At 39.2% G+C, this 26060-nt stretch overlaps 1 protein-coding gene across 1 annotated transcript in view; it reads right to left on the bottom strand.

Annotated features, from left to right (window-relative positions):
- Positions 1-26060, bottom strand: part of LOC119893071 (paired box protein Pax-6-like) — a 49680-nt gene that overhangs the window by 14073 nt on the left and 9547 nt on the right. The window contains exons 2-3 of the mRNA XM_038704998.1: positions 4596-4619; positions 105-235 (exon numbers count right to left, since the gene is read on the bottom strand). Of these exons, the coding sequence (XP_038560926.1) occupies positions 105-235; positions 4596-4619 (155 nt within the window). The remainder of the gene's footprint in view (positions 1-104; positions 236-4595; positions 4620-26060) is intronic.

The raw sequence follows: 26060 nt of genomic DNA on the forward strand, positions 1-26060 counted from the left end.
TACATATGCGTTAATGTGGTTCTGCAACCACACCTGTAGCACAGTATCTATCTACTATCACTGTTACTACCACTGCTGAGATACTCTCAGTATGATGATTTTACCTGTAGTATTCTGGATATGTCACAGGGTCGTGCTCCACTGTGTGCCAGCTCCACTATCTTCTGTCTGGTAGAATCAGGTAAAGGTCTCCCATTCACAAACACACCTCCCAGCTGGTTTACTCCACTGTGACCTACACACGCACACACACACACACACAACCAGCAAGTAAAAAAGGTTTTCAGCAATTGGTTTACTGATGAAAGTCATTGTAGAGTGAAACAACATTGGTGAAAAACTTGAAATGACATTCCAAGTTGCAGTGGATATTTTACAAGCATGGACCAGGTAACATTAGAGCAGCATTGGACACACAGGGTGCAGATGTTAGTTTCGGTTGTTTGAGTTGTTTGATAGGCTGCGTCATTAACAAGCAAGTGGCTCACCTGCTGCCGTGATGCACGGGGGTGATGGAACAATGAGAGACCCGGGTTCAGTCCCCTACTATGACACATTCACCATTGTGTCCCTGAGCAAGACACTTAACCCCTATTTGCTCCAGAGGTGTGCGACCTCTGATGTGTATAGCAATTGTAAGTCGCTTTGGATAAAAGCGTTAGCTAAATGAATTAATGTAATGTAAATTTAACGTGATAATGGATCGCGGGAGGAAAAATACGGAAAAAAGATGACAGCGTAGTCTGCTGAAGCCTACCTCCGCTGCTTATTCGGGTGGTTGATTTGCAGGCTGATCCACATCCCGCCCCTCCTGTGACCCATGGTTTGACTGTATATGTAGTCAGAGACAGTGAGCAAGGGACTTTCAAACTAATACTAATTTAAAAAACTTCGTTAACGTGCGATAACATAATTGTAATTAAGTAATTAATGCGTTAACATGATAATAATAATACGTGCCCCGCCCTAGTATATATATATATAATGGAGACAGAGCGATATATAGTGACTATGAAAGGAGAAAACCAGCTACAATGAAATGAATAGCCACACATGCAGGGTGGGGGTGAATGGTGAATAGGAAGAAAAAGTATCTTAAGCCTCTCTTAAGCCAAAAATATGTAATTTCTCGTGTGTTTTTGTGGAACTACTGCAGGCTTTTGTGCAACACTTCAAATGCTCTGTCTGACATGTTTCTCACAGCAGCAGACCACAGACTGTGCAGTGACACTGTGCAGGTTAAGTAGGGATTTAAACTAAATCAATTGTCTATTGTTTGTTAATGGCTCAGTAGGGGAAAGCATATTGCAGATTGATAAACCTCTCATCGGGACATTAATAAATCATACAACAAGCCAACATACACACCATACACACAAAGATTGAGAGCAGGGAAGTGTAGCTACTGTAAATCAATAGAGATTTTGCTAGAGATTCCCTTTAGTCATCCTCAGAAAGAGTTTACTAGAAATTTGAATAACAGAAATTCAAATTCATGTAGTTTTCCCCTCTATAGAATAATACATCCACAGAGTGGGAAGCACTGCATAAATCCCCATTTTATCCAGACATTCTCTTCATCCTAAAAGATTATTTTCTTATAATGGTGGGAATTGTTGGGCTTCTGTAAATAATATCACAGAGTACGGTCTAGACCTGCTCTTTTATAAAAAGCGCTGTGAGATAACTGTTGTTGTGATTTGGCGCTATATAAATAAAACGGAATTGAATTGAATTATAACAACTCTGTTTCATATAGAACCTATTCAAACATTTTATAGAGTGTCATTATCTTTAAACAGGGAATAATGAGGCAAGTCGGAGTTGTAGTCAATTAAATAACCTACCAGTCATACAACTTGAAAAAACACATTAATGCAAATGAAGAAAACATCTACACCACTTTAACAATACATGGCCAGCAATTAAAAAATGTAAATAAATAAAACACATAAAAGTTAATAAACACATTCACAATACAGACTTTCTTGGCCGGACGTTTGGGTGGAAAAAGCGGATGATTTGGATATAGTAGACAGCCATTTTCAACAGTCAAAATTGTTTGTTTTTAAGCATGACAATGACTATTCCCATAACTAAACTAAAACCTGAACCATAGGGGCATCCAATCAGAAAACTCATCTGTGCTGATGAACATAGTTTGTTATAGGCTGTGGTCTGTCTGTGTTGTCAAATTGCTGAATGTGTTTACAGGTTTATTTAAAAGTTTTTTATCTAAATGCTACATGTGGTGTCAAAATAGTGACAAAAACACAGAAGATTGAGGGCATGTTCTCAGGTATATACACAGGAAATGCAGTAAAGAAACTACAGTGACTGAGAGAAGCAAATTTCTCATATTAGTACACATACTGGAGCTGGCCAATAAAAGTGATTCTGAGTCTGAGCAGCAGTAATAAAATTATGAAACAAACAGCAGTAAAATGGACCTAAAGGTAAAAGGTATAACATAATATATTTTTCACTAATGATTTATTTCATTAGTGATTAATAAAATGATCAGTTATTATATGGGATCTGCTTATTCATTAATTTAGATCCATACAGAGGACATGGGGAGGCAAAGGGAGATTCTGTCTGACCTCCACCCTCACCCCCTCCTCCCTTGGAGAAGAGCTACTCCAATAGCTCACACACCTCACATTGTCATGGCTTCAAACTTCTCTCATGGTCAACTGAATTATAGAAAGAGCCATGGCCCCTGTAGAAGCTGAATGTGATGGTGGATTATTTCACCCTAACTCTCCCTCATGCTGCGTCACATCATGTTCACTTTGTGTAGGGGTCGATCATTTCGCTGTAGAAATGTTAATCACAGTGTCATTTCCCAGAGGAGCACACCCAGGCTTTCCGCTGCTGACACACAATTAATAGACAGACATATGGAGTCAATTTGGCTGTGGCCGCTCTGTGAGACACACACACACACACACACACACACACACACACACACACACACACACACACACACACACAAAGCAAGCGGAGCCTTGGGAGCAGCTCAGCAGCTTTCCCTTTAAATCAGCTCATTCACACTAAACCTGACTTCAATTAACTTTCACTTTAAACAAGCACTGTTATTATCCAAATTAGACAACAATATACATTGTTTGCCCATGCACTCCGGAAGGACACTTTTCTTCAGATCACACATCCCTATCAACAGGAGGTTTGCGTTAAAGCTGGGGTAGGCAAAGATGGAGAAACAGCAACATGCATGTCAAGTTTAGTCTAAATCCCACTCATTAAAATTGAAGTTGGAAGGCCATGGCAGTGCAGATAACACTTCCATTGAATGGATAAATTTGTGCTGTTAACATGTGGAAACACCACTGACATTTTTATAAAGACCACTTAGCCAATGGAAAATGGCTATATCTAGTTTATCAGTGGGAACACCCACTGTCATGTGACTGAATCTCCATTGTTAAATCATCTGATAACTAATCCAGGTCCAGCCTGCTTACATTTCATACCAAGTTGTGAAAACAACTGCTACTAAAACCTTCATTTTTTCTATTTAAATCTCTGTAACATGGATAATTCCAAATGTAAATCACATAATCTGACACGTTGATCTAGTAATGATCTCTATTCTCAGTGGATGTGGGCAAACTGCAGGCCAAGAAAAAAAGTTTTTTGTTGGACAATCACTTTATTCTATACATTATCTTGACTTCTGTGTAATTTCTGATCCTATTCCTATGTAAATCATCCATATACATCAATTAAATCAAATGAAATTATATTTATATAGCACCTAATCATAACAGAAGATATCTCATTTCACTTTTCGTATAGAACAGGTCTAAACGGTACTCTTTATTTAAGAGACAAAACAGTTCCCACCATGAGGAAGCACTTGGCGTCACACACAATGAAAAACTCCTTTTTAACAACCTCAAGCAGAACAATGGCTCAGGGTGGACGGCCATCTGCCTCGACTGGCCGAATTTGAACCAAGGACATGGTGTCCTAGATCACTAAGCTACTGCAGTTCAATTCTAATTTATTTTACAAGATAATGGCATCAAGTCCACAAACTCCATTCAGCTGCTCCTGTTCCACAAACTAGTCTGCATTTAGGCCTGCTATAAACTGTACACACACACACACTGATAGATTCACACACATCAAAAGACAGTTGGATGCTGAACAGAATGTCAGTACTTATGAAACACACTGCACACTGACTGAACCCAAGTTCATTCCAATCAATTCCTAATGCAACCTGTGCTTTAGTCACTAATGAGCTTAGCAAATGAATATTGATGTTCACCTTCAGTTAGTCCTCAACAGCCTCCAGCTGCTCTATTTTAAGTATTTGGAAATAGGATTGATTAAAGTAGAGGTGATGTGATAATAGCACCGGGTCTGACATTTAACCCAATGCCAACAGAAACCTGGCTAAACTTTTATGTCAGTAACGTATGTCAGTAACGTCAGCCAGTAACATCCAGGGTGAGATGGATGCAAGGGGAGGAAGCAGTGTAGTAGGGGACTGAAACTGCTCAGAGGAGAGATGCAGGAAAAAGAAACAAGCAAAGACAAAGAGAGAAAAGTAATCTACACACCTTCACTGCAGAGAACATGGACCTCTTGTCACGCAGTAAAAAGAAGAAATCAGGTGGAGTTCACTGTCAGTCCCACACAAAAGGTTTCATAAAGTCCAGCATTTTGACTTAACTAGTCATAATCTACAATAATATTTAAAGATCAAACAGTAATTTTTATGGCTGTCTATTTACATTCACGACTGAAGAGTTTGAGTTAATGATGGAAGATCTTCCTTTCAATGTGTCTCAACAGATCAGAATTCAAAGTACAGGTCTGTTTCACATCAATCATTAAAGGATAATTCCAGTTTAATACAACTTGGCTATATTCTCTATCAGGGATAATAACATTACATTCCCCAAAGAATTGCTGAGATCTGAGAACATCACTGCTACAAAGTCCATAGGGGCCCCATCACACTGTGTACATGTATGTGTGCCTGTATATCACAACATGTACATAAATGCTCGTATTTGTATAGCACCTTTCTAGTCTTTTCAACCACTCAAAGCGCTTTTACACTACATCTGCATTCACCATTCATTCACTGAGCATAAGTGCTCAGAGAGAAACTAACATTCACACTCATTCATACACTGGCGGAACAGCCACCAGGGGCACTTCGGGGTTTCAGCATCTTGCCCAAGGACACTTCGACAGGCAACCAGGGGGAGCCTGGGATTGAACCGCCGACCTTCCGATTAACGGCCAACCCGCTCTACCTCTACCTACACACTGCAGGAGTAAAATATTATTTTACTCCTGGAGTGTGTGTGTGTGCGCATCCTTTGCACTCTGCTCACTGCATTTGTCAATATGTCTATATTGTGTTTTGTTCATAGTGTGTATATTTGTGTTGTCTACAATGTAGCCTGTGTCTGATTTATTTTATTATTGTCTTACTGTATTATTGTAATCACATTGTGAGAAATGTACAATCCTTAGTCGTATTCCTCGTATGTGTACATATACCTGGCAATAAAGCTAATTCTGTTTCTGATTCTGGGATGTCTGACTACTTGTGTTTCCATTAATTTATTTTACTTATTTTAGTGAAGTTGCTGAGTTGCCACATGTCACCTATTAACAAAGTGAGTACAATGTTATTGTTACTGATAGACATGAAAGAAAAAATCATTGCACACCTGGTCCAAACCCAAAGTCTGCCTAAATGTGGCAATAAGAGGTTGGTGAGTGAATGATTTCACTGTTATAATGATGGTTTTGCAATGCATGATTAATTAATTATATTGAACATTACAGCTGCTGTGAATTCAAATTGAAGCAACTTTCTGACTTTTTTGTAGTGCTTGATGGTTAATTATTTGGAATATTACAGTCAGCTACTGTTAATTCAAATTGAAGTGACTTTCTGAAGTGACTGCGCAACACAGTGAGAAGATCGTTACTGTAATTTGAAATTACCAACCCAGAAGAAGGTGGAATTGAGCACAACATCTTAAGACCAAGGGATAATCCATTGGAGAGTGAGGTATGTGCAATCCTTTCAGCATGCAATTACGTGAATATATTTTAATGAATGTGTACCTCTCAATTATGATTAGCAAACATGTTTGTTGTAGGCTTAATTATTACGTGCTAGCTAACGTTAGCTCAATCCTAACACCTCACTGCTTCTGCTGGGTTAGTTAAGTTTGTGAGAGATTGGATCACTGTGTTGTGTTGTGTCATATGTGTCAATGTGTGTTACAGTAGAACACTGATTTGTATAGTTGATTAGGTAGATAGAAAACGTATCTGGTATACTGTTAACATCCTAGACTGTCATGTATGTTAATGTCAAGCTGTGAGGCCAGTGGCCAATGATGATTTTGCAATACATTTTAAGACAGTGATTACTCAGTGTAATTTGGAGCTAGTGGGTTTGTGATTACAATGCAAGTTGGGTTGCACTGTGGTGTTGTTGTTGGTTTGGCCTATGCTAATGTTACGGTTGGCAGTATGGCAGGGGACAGCTAAAGTTAGTTGGGAATTATTATATTATATATATATACTAAGAGCTTACACAGCTTGTGCATTAAATACGTTATTTTTTCATTTTCTAAATATTCTGTCTCTGTTTTCACGGTGCACCAGCAGCCTAGTGCTTTTACTAATGCCCTCCTTTTTACAATTGCAAGTAGTACATGGAGCACATGCCCAGTTAGATTACTAGATAAAGTACCTTTAACAGTAGTTGTGTGGACGTTTATCTACATCACATCATGATCAATACTGTGTTTACTGGCTCTGATGATTGCAGTTATTAAACTGCTCTTAAAAAAGCGATACACATTCTGAACTCTGATCTCTGAACACTGAGGATAGTGGATTAAGCATGACCCCTCATGTATTATGTATTATATATAGTAATGTGGTCTCTGTGTGTTACTTTATATGTTAATGTCTAAATATCTATTGTCTAAATGTTGGAACCTGTATCAAAAAGCTGTACTGGAAACAAATTCCACCAGCCTGGCTGTGTGGTCATTAAATAAATTAAATCATTTAAATCAAAAGGTGGATGCTTCAGTAAGTAACTACAGGCCCATATCAAACCTACCTTTTTTAGGAAAGATCATTGAAATGGTTGTTTTTCATTCAGTTTTTCCTAGTCCAAAAAAAGTTCTTTATTGCCTTTCAGTCTAGATTTCAACACCACAGCACAGAGACTGCACTTGCTAAAGTTTTTAACAACATTGATCTGAACAGTGATGCTTGAAACACTTTGATTTTGGTATTACTGGACACTGCATTTGACACGGTTGACCATAAGTTAAGTAAGCTCAACAGACTGGAAAAGTGGGTTGGACTTAATGGCACTGTGCTTGATTCAAATCACATATGAGATGAGATAGAGACTACTTCGTGTTAACTGGGCAACAAAAATCACATGAGAAGTTCTTCAAGGGTCTCTTCTCAAGCTTCTTCTAATAAACATCAGCAAGTTACCCCTTGCTCAGATTATGGAACATAATCTCCTACCATACTTAAGCAGATGACAAACAACTCTACATAACAGTGACATAACTACAGTCACTTACATTTTCTGAGTAAGTGCATTTAACATATTAATAACTGGATGTGCAAGAACTTTCTATAACTGAACACAGAAAACATAAACAATTCTTTTTGACCGACAACAAGAAATATTAAAAGTCACATTGAATCAATGCCACAGAAATACCATCATAACACCAGAGCAAGATATTCACCATTTTCCGTAATGTAGTTGGGATTAGTTTATCGCAGTAAACTAGTGTGCCACCATTTTACAGTGACATTATTTAAATTCTAAAATCACCCCTTGCACATACAAACACACAGAACTGCTAAGGATCTAAAATTCTGTGTTGGTTTTGTTTTCAGATGCTTTGTGGGCATTTATCGGGAGAGCAGCTCCAAGGCAAAGAACCAGCGTGGAGGTATTAGACCACACATGTACACTCCCTAATGTACCCACTTATATCTGGATACAGTGACATACAAAATACTGGGACAGTGACTTAAAATTGGTGTTGTTCTTTCAAGGCCTGAAGGATTTGGAAAAAAATATATGTTGATATGCTGATTATGGTGGGATTGTTGTGGGGATCTCTACCAAACAAAGACATTTTCTTAAAGCGTGAGTTTGGAATTTTGACATCCAGCCCTATTTCCTACTCACTGATGATGGGTTTGATTGGTAGAGTCCTCTGTCAGCCCAGTCCATACTATCATTCAATGACTTAATGTCACATGGCTTTTTAAAATTCATTCAATAATTTCCTCTGAATGGGATCTTATAGTGGACTCTCCATCAGAATACTCAACCCACAATGAATATGTTCATGACTTCTGGGTGGCATTCAAGTCCAGTTCCCGAGGTTTCAAAGGAAATGAAAATCATCACCCTCCAATTAGGGGCAAGAATCACCAGGGCCTTCACCATCTGATGCCATTTTGATTATTAGGGCTACATGGTAATCATACACCAGTTCACTATCATAATACCTGTAAATATTATTATTATAATTATTTATGGTATTGTTTAAATTTTCAAATGAAATTACAATTTTTTTTCATGTTAACATTAAAGATTTACATTTTATGTAGGGATGGGGAATATGTCTATAAAAATGTAATGGGTACACAGGAATATGATTGCCAGCTGATAATACTTAAGCCAAATAGAAAGGCCAATATTGTACAAAGACTGTTGTGAAAAGGCTGTACTTGTTCAACAATAAGAATCATATACTGTATAATAATTGCACTGCTGACACCTATGGAAACAGATGTTCCCATAAACCAAAACATTTTTTAGATGGTGTTACAACCAATACAAATATACTATGATAAATATTGCTACTGTACAAAATGCTAAATATACCTTCATTTGAAACTGAGGGCGTATCATTCAGCTCTATTTTCATGTTTTAATGCAACATTTTTATTAATGAAGATTATGAAGGTGATACAATTTTATGTATTTTTCATTGTATTTCTGCTATATGTTTTCTATACAATTCTGAACAACTTCAAATGTAAGTAATGTATTGTACATTTACAATAAATATAATCAGCTACAATAATTGTGTATGTATTCCTTAAATCTACAGAAAAAGTAATTACTGTTATTAGGGTACAGTACTATACAGTAATTTAGCAATAAAATAGTCTAGTTGTACAGTAATGTTGTGGTTGGGTTACTTTGGAAACACAGCACATTGCTGTAATAATATGGTAATTTGATATGAATTGCTATGAATTATGCGAATTATAATATCACATAATTTTACATCAATATACTGTATTTGTCTGGTTACTATAGAAACATAATACAGTGCTGTGATTATCATCTATATAACTGTAAAACTCACGACTATGAACTTGATTAATATAAGCCATGGCAGTGTATTTGAGGTTGGAACATTTTATTTGTTTACACTAAAAATGACTTGCTCTTATCTGACAGCCCGCTAGTCGCTAATTGATTCTGTCTGCTGTGTGGGGTTGAGCAGGTAATGTACAGTGGGTCTTTAGAGGGTTTCTTCAGATAATAGCTGCCTGCTGTGTCTGAAAATTGACAGTATGAGAGAGATGAGAGTGAACCAAAACAGGAAAGTTGTGGGCGGGACAGCTAAACGATGAGCTGAAAGCTCCATAAATCCAAGGGGAGCTGCAGATTGTCTGTAGCTTTATTATTATGTTTTTTGAATTTTTCACATTTTCATTTCAAATATTGTTATCATAAAAATATCGATTATACTGTAGCTGTTTTAAGACCCAAGATGTAACATACCAGAAGTGTCCTTTAATACTAATATTACCAACACCAGAAAACATTAATAACATCATTTCCACTGGAGCAAAGTGTTTCTGGGGCCTGTTGTAGGTACCAGATATGCCTGGCCTGGTCTGCTCAGGGCTGCACTGATTACTGTACAAAAACACAACTTTTATAACTTTATTCTCTGATTTTGGTGAAACTGGACCATATTTTATGGAGTTTGTAGATGAACAGATAGCTTTAAAGTAACTGCTAACTGTAAAGCTAGCTTGGCTGACTCTGAACTCCGGAATGGTGCTCAGCGCCTAAGCCTGAAACACACAGGGATTACTTGTACATATGTTAGGCTCATTATCTGAAACTGTAAGAACATACAAAAATTCCAAATGAGGCTGTCAGAAAATGCTACCAACAAGTTGTTTCTGTTGAGGGTTGATTTTCTTTGACCTGGTCCCTTAGCAGTAGTTCTTAGTTGGAATATTTTATGGATTGGTATATAAACAGAACTTGTTTATATACCATATATACTATTTATATATTGTACTTTTAAAATAGTGTTTATTTGTTAACCAAAAACAGGGTGATATGTATAACAGTAAAAACAATTATTCAGTATACTAAGGTATAGATACAGAAACATCAAAAGCATAAATGATAACAACAAATACTTCAGAGATGTAACTCACTGTTTTGCATCATGGAGGCCACACCAGTCTCCCAGCTTGTTTGACTTCTAAAATCTGCACAAACAGAAAAATAACCTTTTACTGTGTTAGAATGTAAAGTACATGCATAGACCATTCACCAAACACATCTCTCCCTGGACAATGAATCAGAGTAAAGAAAGAGAAAGTATTCTCTTGAATCTCCACAGTTCAATTCTGATCAACTTTTCTACAGCAGTTAGAAAGACAACCAAAAAACACAAATTCTTACTTTTTTACAGGGATTTGGCCGAAATAGTGAAATCATTTTATCAGTTAGAAAACTCTAGACACTGTCTGGACAGAATGGCTGAATGCCAAACCTTCCTGTGATTGGTTCATATGCTAATGTGTGCTAATATCCATAACGTTATGAGCCCAGACTCTCACACTCAGGTCCAGTGCACTGCCACAAACTGAAGAGCACATATCTAACACAGCAGAGGGTTTGGTTTTGGCTTTTATACTCAGTCATAAAGTTAAGCAGTGATTTATTTCTTACTTTCTTGTTTCATTACCTAATGTACTGTATTGTACAGATCTGAACTTTCTTTAAAAAACTTTCCTATGAAGACATTAAAGACAGACAGACAAAAGCTTGAAAGACAAGCTTTTGTTTATCAGTCAAAACTGAAGCTCTCTACTGCTGGAGACAAATGCACTTTCATACATCAGTTGTAGCTGTTTCCACCTATGTAGCTGAAGTTATCCATGGAGTCACAGAGATTATGGAGAGACTGAATCACACCTAATAACATGGCATGACAGCTATTATTATTCTGTAAAGAAGAAGGAAGAATTCCAGGCACTTTACAGGGCTGAAATGATGGAGTTCAGAGTGTTCAAAGTCAAATAAACAAATGATCGTTTAAATACATACAGACATAATAGCCAATATAAAATAATAATGAAATTGTGAATTCCTGTATTAGAAAATGAGATTTCATCCTGCTCCCTTTTACGGCATTGCAGGTTAAGCCTGTCTGCTTATTCAGAGCAAAGCAACAGCTCTGCCTGTTTCTCTTCATCACTTCATCACTTTACTTTGTGATTAGTGGGATTATCAATGAGAAACTAGGACATTTTTAAATTAAAGAACTGCTGGAAATGAGTACAAATTACCAGCAATACATTGAAGCAAATAGCTTAAATCAAGATGAATAATATTTCAGGATTGAGCAGTTGTAAACATATTTATTGATGTAATTTTCTTTCTTTCTTTAATTCTGAACAATTTGGTCTGTCTGCTCAATAAAGACTAGGCTAAATTGCCCAAAACAATCATGATTAATTGAGAGATTAGATGGCTCATTCTACAGAATGTCCACTTTTGTTATTACAGAAATGACTGACTTTATGAATACACATAAAAAAAACTGTTTTTTGTGCATGTTTTTGTCACTGGTGTTACTTACTGCTTTGGCTATAAATAAAAATATAATTTAAATATATTATTATATTTTTTTCTTAGTCTCTTCAGCACAGGTAGTCAGAGTCACAAAAAAATAATGATAATACAAAAAAAACCCATATAGTTGGTTGGTCTTGCCTTCTGCTTTGGAACATGGTGCAGGGGATTTCAGTGAGAATTTATATTATATAAGAATAGTTCATGCTGAAACCGAAGTGGATCAGGGAGTCTTAGGCAGTGAGGCTCTCTCTGAGATTCTTGTATTGCCAGTGAATATGTGTTTCCTGAAGTTAAAGAGCCTGTCCTGAATTGTGCCACATCTCGTCCTCCTGCATTGGGGTTTCTTTTTTGACAGGGAGTGTACTTCTGTCTCTCCACCTTGCAGTGAGATGCTCATCTTCTCCTGGCACGATTGGGTCAGAGTCGATGTGTCTCTCACATTTGGTGGAACCACTCAAAATTGTCTCAGGACCACAGAAGAAAGCATAAGAAATTTGTTGGTGCTCTAAAACCTATTTCTTGGGGAGAAAAGAATCAGACAGCAGCCTTCTCTGCCTCTTAACCTTCTGAGTTTGGCTGTTCCTCTTCTATGTAATCAGTCTGCAGTTTTTCTGATGGTTCAAAAATCACAACACATGAGTTTATTGCAGTATGTCTTACATTTATATTTTTTGATCAGCTTCTATGATACCAGCAGCACAAGACTTTGTTTTGACTTTTTGTCTTTAAAACCTTTGCATTTGTGTTTCACTGCTCCCAAAACAGAATAGTGATATTTCAGGGCTTTTCTGACTTCGGTGTTGGCTCGTTGACCTTGAAGAATTTTTTGTGATTGAACTTCTGGGCTATCCACATTTGCACGCTGCAGTCATATGTTACATGTTGTATATCTTTGATTCGTGATCTTATCTTTCAGTTTCACTATTTCTCATCACAAAAAAAAAATATTTTTCAGCACTTATTTTCTTGAAAGCTCTCTCTCATTTCACCCTACCTTGTTTTGCTCTCTCTCTCTCTCTCTCTCGCTCTCTCTCTGTCTGTGTATGGGTGTGTATGTGTCTCTTTTTCCTCTTTCTTTTTTCTGTGAATGTGAAGAAGAGGTGGTAGTGAAAGAATTCGTGAAAGGGATATGTGAGATGGTATGGGTGTGAATAGCCTGGGAAGCAAATCCAGATTTAACAGATGATAATGTAAATGGCGTGTGTGTGTGTGTGTGTGTGTGTGTGTGTGGGTTGTTCCACAGTTTCACTGTTTTACTCTTGATCTCTGGATTTGCAATTCCCTCAGTTTAGCCATACCTGACCAAAACCACTGATAAGGAAGTTAGAATCATGTCATCTTAGTGCTTTTTTATGCAAAAGATCTTAAAAAACAGCTTTGAATCAAGTTTATCTAGACATGGGAGTCACAGGTGTTATATAATAACTTATTTAATTTAATAATTTAACCCATTTGTTCTTCTTCTTCTTTTTTATGTTTTTTTTGTACAATTCCTAACAATAAAGTAGGTCATACCAGGAGTTCAACTAAAAGCTTCATATGAAATAAAAAAAAAAAAATGAGAACACTTCTGATAACTATAAAAGAGTTAGAGGACTTACTATAGGCCTTTCTTCATAGATCTTCAGGAATTAGGTAAAAGGAAGTCAAGTGGTGTCAACAGTGGGCTTTTTATTCAAAATAATAAATCTCTGTTACATGGTAACGCACAACTCCAGGGTTCAACTACTTTCATTAATTTTTTAGAATATTTATTTGGCATTTTATTTGTTTTTCATTTATCATATATTTTATAGTTATGTATACATTACTGCAATTTAAATGGTAGAAAAACCAGGTTTTGACCACAAAACATGGCACATGACAGTGGGAGCACTTCTGTGGTGCTTGGAATTCTATATCATTAATTAAAAAACTAATATTGCCAAATTGATGACTCAAGAATGTGTAATAGTTCAAATAATTTATTGTTTCATATTGTGCATAAAATATATTTAAAAAATGTGTGTTTTTCAAGTGTAATATTTCTTTAAAGGCTAGTGAAAAAAAAATGTACCTTTCCATAAAATAACACAATTAAAATTTAAACATACATGTCCATAATAAATTCAACTGTTTTTAAAAGTGCAGTTATGAAAGTATGATTAGGCAAACCAAGATGACCAATTTTATCTGATGTCATTAATGCATTAAGCAAATTCCCAAAAGCAAAGCCTTTTATGTTGTAAAAAGCTGACCAATAAAGGCTTCAAAGCGGCTCCTTTTCTTAAGCTCTTGTCATTAACAACCTGCATAATGAACGTGAAGCAGCTCCAGACAGGAACAAACCCACACGCACACACACACACACACACACACACACAGACACACAGACACACACACACACACAGGCCGGCTGTAGGCACCTCGTCCCCGCTGTAACTCAGCGCCTTTCTCCCTGTGAAAGGAGACAAAGAGCCGGAGGAGCGGAGCCGCGGCTCTGCTCGGTAAATACCCGCCAGGCTTTGTGTGTCCACGGGATTTTGGTGTCCTTGCCTCGTTAGTTGTGGCTCGTTAAAAAACTTGCGACACAAAACCACAGCGGGGAGCCCAATTCGACCAGTACAACTGACATAAAGAAGTTCTGTTGAACACACTGATGACAATATAAAAGTTTCATTCAGCCGCATTCAGCGCGCTGATATGAAGAGAAAAGAGCCGAGAGACAGCAGCTCCCAACACGGAGATACTGCTGCTGATCTGCCCTGCTGCCACCGAGCTGCCCACTGCGCGTTCTTCATCATCATCGTCATCATCATCATAATACTGTTTTATTTTAACATTGGAGCCATTATTCAAGTAACAGAACTCTGAGTTAAGGCTACTGTTGAGGTTGAATATAATATAATTTTACAAAGGTAGCCTAAATAAATGGTAGGCCTACCACCGAGAGCAGAAGGACGTTAGTAGGCAAAATATTTAACACAGTAATATCACTAGATATTATATAGGCCTATCTAAAATATAGGCCTACATCATAGAACACACGCTCTTTATACAAGTCATCCAACAGTATTTGTAATTATGAGCCAAAGGAAATAGGCCTAGTCTACAGCCCTTTAAGGTGTTTGACCAATGGCACTTAAAGGCTGCATTGCTGTAAGCCTGTATATAAAGATGTGTTGAACTTAATTGAAAGGAACCAGTCGTTAATAAGCCTATTTAGGCAACGTGTTGATTGTAACAGACACTGCCTGCTGTGTTTGCACTATGCGCTCACCTCAGCAAGTTCCCGACATCTTCTACTGCAATGGCAACGGATTTAATCTAGCAACGTAATTTTAAAAGAGGGAAAACCAGCTACAAAACAGTAGAGAAACAACATTTTACATCAAGATGAAGGTAAACTCAGTTGAATCTGACCCTCAAAGCCAAGCTGCGTACGCTCTGTTCTCACAACCTATTCAAGATTAAGGGGTTTCATCAGTTGGCATGCTTCAACGTATTTAAGCGTCACCTACACTTGCAAAGTACGCGAAAAAACATCTGCCAAGGAATCATATCAGTTTGGGGAGATCAAAGCTCTCAGTTCAGACTGTGAACTGAGAGCTGTGACAGTCTGTGTTTAGATGATGGTTAGGCCTATACCTGGATATTTTACGCTGTTTAAAATTATGTTCATGGTTACATGCTCTAAAGTAGCAGCTAACAGACATGACAGATCAAATATGCTTAAATTATTTGGTATTTATCATTGGTAGACTATTTTAGTATCGATGTAAATAAATGTTACAGAGAAGGACAAACATCGGGTGGTATTCAGACTTTAAAATACCACATAGGCCTACAATTTGAAAAGTACAACTAAAACCAACAATTATGATTTCTGGATAATAAAGAAAAAAATTCTTGTTGTAAAGCAGGACGTTTCCACAGCTCTGCTCACCATCGGCAAAAAATAAAATGTGGCTCAGGTGCACGCGGCAGATGTAGTAAATGTGTGTCTTCTTCAGAACATATGGGTACAGCCTTCTCCACTCCGCTTCGATCCCTCTGACGCACAAAAAATGCTACAAATTCACATATTCATTGAATTCATTCCGACCTGATTAATCATGCAGTTAATTGTCTTCGATTTAATTAAGACGTTAATTAACATCTTCCTTAATTAGATCACCAATTAAGACCAGCTTTATCATTTCCTATATGCTGGCTTTGGATTTTTTAAAGGTCCAAAAAGCATATTTGCAAGCACAATATTAAATGACATGTTTTCTGTCTTTTCTTTCTTTTCACTAGGAGTTGTGATTTTAACATTGTGCAGGCCTTTCAAACACTGATTTATTTTGAGTCTAAGCCTCCTTAAAGTACAACTAAAAGAAATGATGGAAGGCCTTCACTGGATAACGTATAATTTATAGGTTTAAATTAACTGATGAGTGAATTAATCGGTTTAACCCCAGATCTTCATTATTCTCTGTTAAAAATGTCAAAGAAAAAATACAAATGCCTATTTTTTAGAATGAAGGTCTTTACTGTCTTGAAATTAATTACACCTTTAATATCAAACAGAGAGCCTTTTCAACGACGAAACACACACAAAATTAAAGATGGCCAATGTAGATGATGAAGTTCTTCACCACGCAGTTTGGGTAAGGTACCGGCTGGTCCTGGATATTTAAAAATAGTTCAAGAACACGTGAATTTTGTCATGCAGTTGAGCTGTTTAATACAATAAATGAGCTCTGAAAGGTATGGAACAAATCCAGGGTAGTTGGAATGCTTAGTAGCTCTAAATGAAAGGCTGAATGCAGCAGCGCTAACCTGCCCTGAAGTCTTAGAAACTTTGAAGAATCCACAACGTTATTTACAGATTGCTCAAAATAATGCCAGGATGCAGAAGAGCGGGCAGCTGGAAAAATCCGTGTTGAATGTAAGCAGGGCGAAAAATCAGATCACGGTCCTTTTAAATCCGAGTGGACTTAAAATGGCTCGCACAGACACGTGGAATCCACGGCTCTGTCTCCGCTCTCTCACTTGGAGTTCAGGGACACTCAAAAATCTTGCTAAACATTGTCCCATTCCTCCGGCCCAGCTGCCATAATCCATCAGAGAATACGGTCCAGTTGAAGATGAATCCACATCACTCACTGTTGAATGAGCGGGCGGCATCACCACGCGCTCCTGGCACACGGTCAAAGCGCCAGCAAGCGCTGCTTTGGGCTTCTTGTTTGTTAGTTTGTTTTGGGTTTGAGCGTCATCGGGATTGATGAGGAAACAGTACCCCAATCAAGTACTGCAAACTGTAGGTTTCTGAGGGCGGTTCAGTATGGCTGGCCTAAGAATACACAGCAATCCTACATTTCTGTTGCATGTAATTATTAAAGAAAGGAATTTGGATAAGTTTCATTTAGCAGTTTATTTAGGTTGTCATGAGTCTATGTATTCTTTGACTTTTTTCTCAAGGTGGAACCTGTGATTCATGCTAACTTTATCATATTCTGACATTAAACATCAGCATGTGCTGATTGTACATTCTGAAAGGAAATTTCAGATTTTGTGTGAATTAGTCAGAAACAGACTACTGCTGTTAGACATAAATGGACCGTAGGTTACTTGTTCAGCTCATTTCTAGTCCAACCCCTCAAACCATTTACACTAACATACATGTCACATTCACACACTGATGGCAGAAGAAACTTTCATTCACACACTGGCACAGCCTTTGCAGAGCAATTTGGGATTCAGTGTCTTGCCCAAGCACACTTCAACGTGCGGGCTGGCATAGCCGGGGGTCGGACAGCCGACCTTCGGAGTAGTGGGCAACCCACTATATCTCTAAGCCACAGACACAATTTATTACTATATATATTTATAAATTCAAAAGAAAGCCAAACTTTTCCTCCTTCCCCCCCTCTCTCTCTCTGTCTATTTGAACTGTTGCTTCATAAAACATTTCTGCCACCAAAGAGGAAGCCAGCTGGTGCAAGGCCACATGAAATGAGAAATTTTTGTTTTCACCTTGTCCTTAGGTGCTAAACAAACGATTTCACTCCATGTTCAGACTGATGGAGCAAGACAAGAGGGAGGTGAGAGGGATGGAGAAAGAGAGCGAGGGAGAATAGAGAGAGATGGCTTACCTTTCTGTGGCATGCTGTAGAGAAGTAAAGTTTGGGTCTGTTTAATTTTCCAACAGCTCCTTTCTTCTATTCTTTCCTCCAATTATTTTCTCCTTGACTGAGGAGACAAGTGCAGAGAGAGACAGAGGAGCTACTCTGAAGAGGAGGGAGAAAAGAGGGAGGGAGGGAGAGCGAGTGGGAGGGCCGAGAGAGAGAGAGATGGTGGGGAGAGAGAGATTGGAGGGGATGGAGGGTTTGAACTACAGTAGTGAGAGCCGAGAATTTGTTAATGAGTGAGGTGTGTGTGTGTCCCACACTTCATCCCTCCCTCAGCTTCAGTTCCGTTGCCTGTGTTCTGCTGGCATGATATTCAGGTTAGACAACACCGACACAGTTCACATAAACTGAACATACTAGGCTATACTTTATAGTGAAAAGTATGCAGCGCATAGTTTGTGTACTGGGGCTGTTTTTTAGGGTTTGGGCCAGGTACCCGGTTGTACAACGTACAAGTATTTCTATCTGTTCTGAATGGTCACCCTGAACTGTGTTCATGCCTGACTCCTATAAGTGGGATTAACGGCACACACTTTCAGATAGTCTATCCTCAGAGACATCCATGGTGGTTGTTCGCATGAAAAGTGATAGGTAGAGAGGTGGAGGAAAAACCCTGCTGCATCCACCCCTCCACCTCACAAGTGCGGGGAGTTACTCAATAGCATACAATAGCCCAAATGAGTAGAAAATGTAGTTTTATTTTAGGAATGGTACCATTTAATTTTACTCTTTACTCAAGTATTTTGGGGAGACTTTTCAACTTTGAACTTCACAAAGCTACATTTGCCATGTAAATTCCAACTCTGTTATCCACTATGCATTTTGCTAAATGAACCTAAATGAACCTAAATGGACTGGAATCATGATCAGATGATCAGATCTTGGTTTTCACTCAGCAGGCTACAAGCTGTCATTTTTGAGAAGCATAGAGATAGAGTGCATTTACTCATGCATGACAGACGGGTATCCCGCAATAGCCTTCATGACAAATAGACCTGGCTTGGACTAAATATATAAAATGACGTGTGGTGATCACTGGCCTGCACATGCTCAACAATAGCCTATTAAAATGCAACCTTTAACTTAAGGAGGTTTGTCAGATGTTTTTTTTTTTTTACTTTTACTTGAGTGTTTTTTATGTAATAATTGAGTAATTGTAGGCTACTTTTATTTGAGTAAAGTGCGCGTTTTTTTCAATCAGAAAGAAAGTTGCAGAAATGATCAGATGCTGTTGCCCCTACTCCGATGTCAAGAAGATGTTGAAGGTGGGGGTTGCAGGCACTGTTTGACAATTCGTCCAGCACTTTGCTTAAAAAATACATGATGAATTTCCAAAAAATCTACATTTATACAATACTGATAAAGAACACAACAATGCTTTATTTAAAATGTATGTGAAATGTATTTATTTCATTATAAGAGTTCATCACAGCAATAACCACATCTACTGACTGTAAAGTTTCTCAACACTGACGAACTTCCACTGAATACACTCACTATGTCAGCTGGAGTTGGAAGTGGGCTTAAGCATCTGCATAGGAATCATTATTAGGTATTTCTAGTTTAAAAAATGTATTATAATGGTTCATTTAGTCATGTACTGTACTTTGCTTTGTCCGGAGAGCGGGCTGGCCAGTGACAAACTCCTGGGCCATCTTTTTGCCCCAGTTCTCCCGTCCTGAGGTGTCTATGTGTCACTGCTCCGTGTTCATAAACAATTTAAAAGTAGTCAAAATGTTCACACAGATATGAGCATCCAACATTATTTTACAGTTTTCAAAACAATACACATAATTCACACAACTATTCATACAAGTAGCAGAACACCTCAGATAGTTTGCAAAATGAAACACTTCATTCAAAAATATACAATAATTTATAAAAAACCCGATTTTGTCACCGTGTGGCACACACATGGTTCAAATGATCTAATTCTGTTCGAACCAGTTAAACACTGCTATGCTCAATCTAAAAATGAAATAGTTCTGGATTTGACTTTTCAGCGATACAGTATTGTTAGAGTATTGGATATTTTGACCAGCACACACAGTACTGAATACTGATATTTATTTATTTTCAACAAAACCAATTGTGGAAAGCATGAAGTACAGTACTGTACTGTACAAAAAACAAAAAAAACTAATTATCTCTTCGCCTGGCTGGATCTGGCACTTCGTCCACATCACAGGCTATGTCCTCTCTCGCAAGACAGCGAGGGAAGTATTGTCTATCGGCAAATCTACCCTTGCACAGATACTCCGATACTGCAACTATTTGGTCGCTGGCATCCTCCATAGCTTGAATGAGGGGCATCAAGATATAGGGCTGGAGGTCATAAACCTTCCACCGCCATGCCGAAAAAAACCTCCTCAATAGGGTTAAGGAAGGGAGAGTATGGTGGGAGGTATTGGAGTATATATTGTTGATGCTTGTTGCGTTCTCCCTGTTACATTCTCCCCCCCTGCTGGTCATGATGTACAACTCTAGATGATGGTGACTTATGTGTGTGTCTGTTTTTTCCTCAGGTGTTTCAGGTCTTCTTTTCTGATATTTCTGATGGGACTGGTAGTTTAGTTTTCGTGGCTTTATTTCAGTTTGTTTAGTTAGGGATTGGTTTAGGGTAGAGGGGAAGCCTCCAGTACCTACGGTCCTTCGTGGGCTGGTCTGGAGGGCTTCCCTTTCTTTAGTTTTTTTTTGGCTAGCCCATAAGATTTGTTATTTTGTTTGAATTAATTTCATGTTTATTTCAATAAATTCCCTTGATTTGGTTGTTTTAAAGGTGTTATCTGTGTTAAGTTCGGGTCAGTTTTAGGGTGTTGTTCGCCCCATGTTCAATTCAATTCAATTCAATTTTACAACAGTTATCTCACAGCGCTTTTCATAAAAGAGCAGGTTTAGACCATACTCTATGATGTTATTTACAGAAGCCCAACAATTCCCACCAAGAGCAGCACTAGGCGACAGAGGCAAGGAAAAACTTCCTTTTAAGAGGCAGAAACCTCGAGCAGAACCATGGCTCAGGGTGGGGGGCCATCTGCCTCAACCAGATGGAGGTGAAGGAGAGAGAGAGAGAGAGAGAGAGAGAGAGAGGAACAGAGAGAGAGGAACAGAGAGAGAGAGAGAGAGGGATGGAAGGAGAGAGAGGGGAGGGAGGCAGCCTACACAATATACACAGAGGTACAGACAGTAAAGGTGATGTTGCTATAGAATAAATGAATAATGGTACAGATATTTATAGTAGTGTTAATGATAATAATCGTAATGTTAATGATTATAATAACAATAATAACAATAGGACTAGTAACAATAGTTGTTGCAGCAGAGGGTGTCGAGCAGGAACACGGGGGCAACAGGTGACCCGCAGCCACAGATCCAGAATCCACAGCTCCAGAGCCAGAAAACCTGCAGGAAGTGATAGGAGAGAGGAGAGAGACGAGAAAGCATAAGACTACCAGAAAGGGGAGAAGTTGTGTTAGTAACATGCAATAATGGGATGAGGTTGCATACAGAGGGAGAGAAAGTAGAGGAGAGAGGAGCTCAGTGCATCATAGGAAATCCCCCGGCAGTCTAGGCCTATAGCAGCATAACTACGGGATGGTTCAGGACTCACCTGAGCCAGCCCTAACTATAAGCTTTATCAAAGAGGAAAGTCTTAAGCCTACTTTTAAATTTAGGTTGGTTGGTTCCACAGGAGAGGAGCTTGATAGCTGAACGCTCTGGCTCCTAGTCTACTTTTGGAGACTCTAGGAACCACAAGTAACCCTGCATTCTGGGAGTGCAGTGCTCTGGTGGGGTAGTAAGGTACTATGAGCTCTTTAAGATAAGATTGTGACCATTAACAGCTTTGTAGGTAAGAAGAATGACTTTAAATTCTATTCTGGATTTTACTGGAAGCCAATGCGGAGAAGCTAAGACAGGAGAAATATGATCTCTTTTCCTGGTTCCTGTCAGAACACATGCTGCAGCATTCTGGATCAGCTGAAGAGTCTTAATGGACTTTTTCGAGCAGCCTGGTAATAAGGAATTGCAGTAATCCAGCCTAGAAGTAACAAATGCATGGACTAGTTTTTCTGCATCATTTTTAGACAGGATGTTCCTGATTTTTGCAATATTACGTAGGTGAAAAAAGGCCAGATCCTTGAGGAACTCCATGACTAACTTTGGAGTGCATGGAGGACTCATCGTTAACATGTACAAACTGAAATCGATCTGATAAATAGGACTTAAACCAGCTTAGAGCGGTTCCTTTAATGCCAATGAAATATTCCAGTCTCTGCAATAGGATCTGATGGTCAATGGTATCAAATGCAGCACTAAGATCTAATAAAACCAGTACAGAGACAAGTCCTTTGTCTGATGCAATAAGGATGTCGTTAGTAATTTTCACCAGTGCTGTCTCTGTGCTATGATGAACTTTAAATCCTGACTGAAAATCCTCAAATAAACTATTGCTCTGTAGAAAATCACACAGCTGTTTAGCAACTGCTTTCTCCAGAACCTTAGAGAGAAATGGAAGGTTAGATATAGGTCTATAGTTGGCTAAAACATCTGGATCAAGTTTGGGTTTAATTACAGCTACTTTAAAGTACTGTGGTACATAGCCAGTTGATAAAGATAGATTGATCAGATCTAGTATAGAAGTGCTGACTAAGGGTAAAACTTCTTTAAGCAGCCTAGTCGGGATGGGGTCTAAGAGGCAGGTTGATGGTTTAGATGAAGAAATTATTGAAGTTAGTTGGTAAAGGTTGACGGAAGCAAAGCAGTCTAAACATATATCTGGTTCTACAGCTGTTTCTAAGGTTCCTGAGTTTAGAGATAAGTCGGTGCCAGTTAAGGGCAGGTCTTGGTGAATTTTGTCTCTAATAGTTAGAATTTTATCATTAAAGAAGCTCATGAAGTCATAACTACTGAGAGCTATGGGAATACTTGGCTCAATAGAGCTGTGACTCTCTGTCAGCCTGGCTACAGTGCTGAAAAGAAACCTGGGGTTGTTCCTATTTTCCTCTATTAATGACAAGTAGTACGCTGCTCTGGCATTACGGAGGGCCTTCCTATAAGTTTTAAGACTATCTTGCCAAATTAAACGAGAATTTTCCACTTTGGTGGAACGCCAATTCCTCTCAAGTTTCCGCTATATTTGCTTTAATTTGCGAGTTTCAGTATTATACCATGGAGCTAACCGTCTTTGTTTTATTACTTTCTTTTTTAGAGGGGCTACAGAGTCGAGTCTCATTCGCAGCGAGCCTGCAGCACTATCAACAAGATGATCGATTTGGGAGGGACTGAAATTAGCATAGGAGTCCTCTGTTACTTTGTGACTTGATAATGAATTTAGAGCTGATGGAATCGCATCCTTAAATTTAGCTACAGCACTATCAGACAGACATCTTGTATAAAAAATTTTGCCCAATGGCGTGTAGTTCAGCAATACAAACTCAACAATTATCAAACAGTGGTCAGATAAAGAGGGATTCTGTGGGAACACTATTAAATGTTAAATTTCAATACCATATACCAAAACAAGGTCGAGGTTGTGGTTATACCAAAGGGTGGGGTGTAACAAATGGGGGCTCGTCCGGAATAGAACGACCATGAGGTGAGGTCAAGATGTGCATCTGATGGCCTTGAGTGTAGTGGTCGTCTCTTTTGTTAGATCATTTATTGTTGTAACGGCATGTTGTGCTTTTGTAACTACTTCAGTAGCTTGGGAGTTTTGCTGTTGAGCACTCTGACTAGGTAGTGTGATAAATACTTTTGTTAGCAATAACTTGTGGGTTGTGACCTTTCTTTAGCGGTAACTGTGCTCCACATTTGTTAGGTCACTTGTCGGTTGCTTCTTAGGTGTAAGTTGGCAACATTTGTGTGTAGTTTACTACAATGTGACCATGTTGTGTTGCAGTCCACCTTCTGGTGTGGTCACTTGTGTGTTATAGCGGTTGTGTATTTAATTACAGAACATTAATTTGAGTTTTGTGTGTTTGGGATGTACTCACTCCACAGGTCTTTGGATTTAAAGTGGTGGGGGTATCCTCCCAGTTCGTCAGGTTCGATTGTGTTGCTGGTTTCCTACATCCTCACAGTAACTTGTGTATGTGGTTGATGACCACATGGAGCCCATTTTGTGTTGCGACAGTTTACTTTTGTTGGGTCGTGGTGTGTTGCTGTTAGTGTAAGGCAGCCACCTGGAGGATAAAGATGGCGCCGCAGATGGCCGCCTCGGGATTACGCTCCGTAGTGCTTTTTGTGTTTTTGTTAATTAACGCTGTTTCTGCCGTCCCTCTCTGGCCAACAAAATGGACGAACTGCTGCTCCTCAACAGAACTAACTCGGACTTCTGCAGATCTGCTGCCCTCTGTTTCACTGAATCCTGGCTCACTGAGTGCATCCCGGACAGCGCATTTCACCTATCGCGAAAGGGAGCTCACGGGAAAAACATGGGGAGGCTGACTCTTTTTCTATATAACCGAAGGTTGGTGCACAGATGTCACAGTGTTGAATAAATCATGCAGGCCTCACCTAGAGACATTATTTATAAACTGTAAACCTTTTTATTGACCACGGGAGTTTTCCTCTTTTGTTATGGTCGCTGTGTACATTCCACCTCAGGCCTGTGTTAGTGAGGCGTTAATACACCTGGCGGACCAGATAACTAATGTGGAGAAAAAACATCCAGACTCCCTGCTCATAGTTTACTTTACTAGTTGACTTTAACAAAGCAAACCTCAGTCATAAACTTCCAAAGTACAGACATATTAAGTGTCCCACCAGGGACACTAACACACTGGACCACTGCTACACAACATTAAAGGACACCTATCGCTCTGTTCCCCGTGCAGCCTTAGGACTCTGTGATCACTGTCTGGTTCATCTTCTCCTGACACACAGGCAAAAACTGAAATCTGCTAAACCTGTTGTAAAGACTGTGAAAAGATCAACCAACGAGTCAAAGCTGGAGTTACAGGCCTGCTTTGACTGCACTGACTGGAGTGTTTTTGAGGCTGCAGCCACTGACCTGGACGAACTAACTGAAACTGTGACATCTTTTATCAGTTTTTGTAAGGACATGTGTGTGCCGACTAAAACCTTACGCACATACAACAACCAAAAACCCTGGTTCACAGCGAAACTCAGGCAGCTTCGTCAGACCAAGGAGGAGGCCTTCAGAAGCGGGGACAGAGTCTTCTACAACCAGGCCAGGAACACAATGACTAAAGAGGTCAAAGCTGCAAAGAGGTGCTATGCTGAAAAGCTAAATAACAGCTTTGCAGCCAACGACCCTGCGTCAGTGCGGAGAAGCCTACGGACACTCAAACTACAAAAGACCATCCCCCAACACTGCTGGTACTCAATGACTGGCAGATGAGCTGAATAGTTTCTACTGTAGCCCAGCCCAGAGTCACACCTCTCCCCCACTCCAACACAATCTTCAGACAGTCACCTTCCCCCTCTGACCTCTCACCTGCACTCAAGATCTGTGAAGAGGACGTGAGCCACCTCTTCCAAAGGCAGAAGATCAGGAAGGCTCCTGGACCTGACGGTGTCTCACCATCGTGCCTGAAAATCTGTGCGGACCAGCTGGCCCCCATCTTCACTCAGATCTTCAACAAATCACTGAAACTGTGTGAAGTTCCCTCCTGCTTCAAACGCTCCACAGTCATCCTGGTCCCAAAAAATCCCTCCATCTCTGGACTAAATGACTACAGGCCCGTCGCCCTGACATCTGTAGTCATGAAGTCCTTTGAAAGACTGGTGTTGGCCCACCTGAAGGACATTACAGGCCCCCTGCTGGACCCCCTGCTGGACCCCCTGCAGTTTGCCTACAGGGCTAGCAGGTCAGTGGATGATGAAGTCAACTTGGGTCTGCATCACATCCTGCAACACCTCGTCTCTCCAGGGACACATGCTAGGATCCTGTTTGTGGACTTCAGCTCGGCGTTCAA

This window comes from Micropterus salmoides, unplaced genomic scaffold (assembly GCF_014851395.1).
Source record: "Micropterus salmoides isolate LMB-PRFRI ecotype aquatic unplaced genomic scaffold, ASM1485139v1 Ms_hic_scaffold_8, whole genome shotgun sequence".
Taxonomy (NCBI): domain Eukaryota; kingdom Metazoa; phylum Chordata; class Actinopteri; order Centrarchiformes; family Centrarchidae; genus Micropterus; species Micropterus salmoides.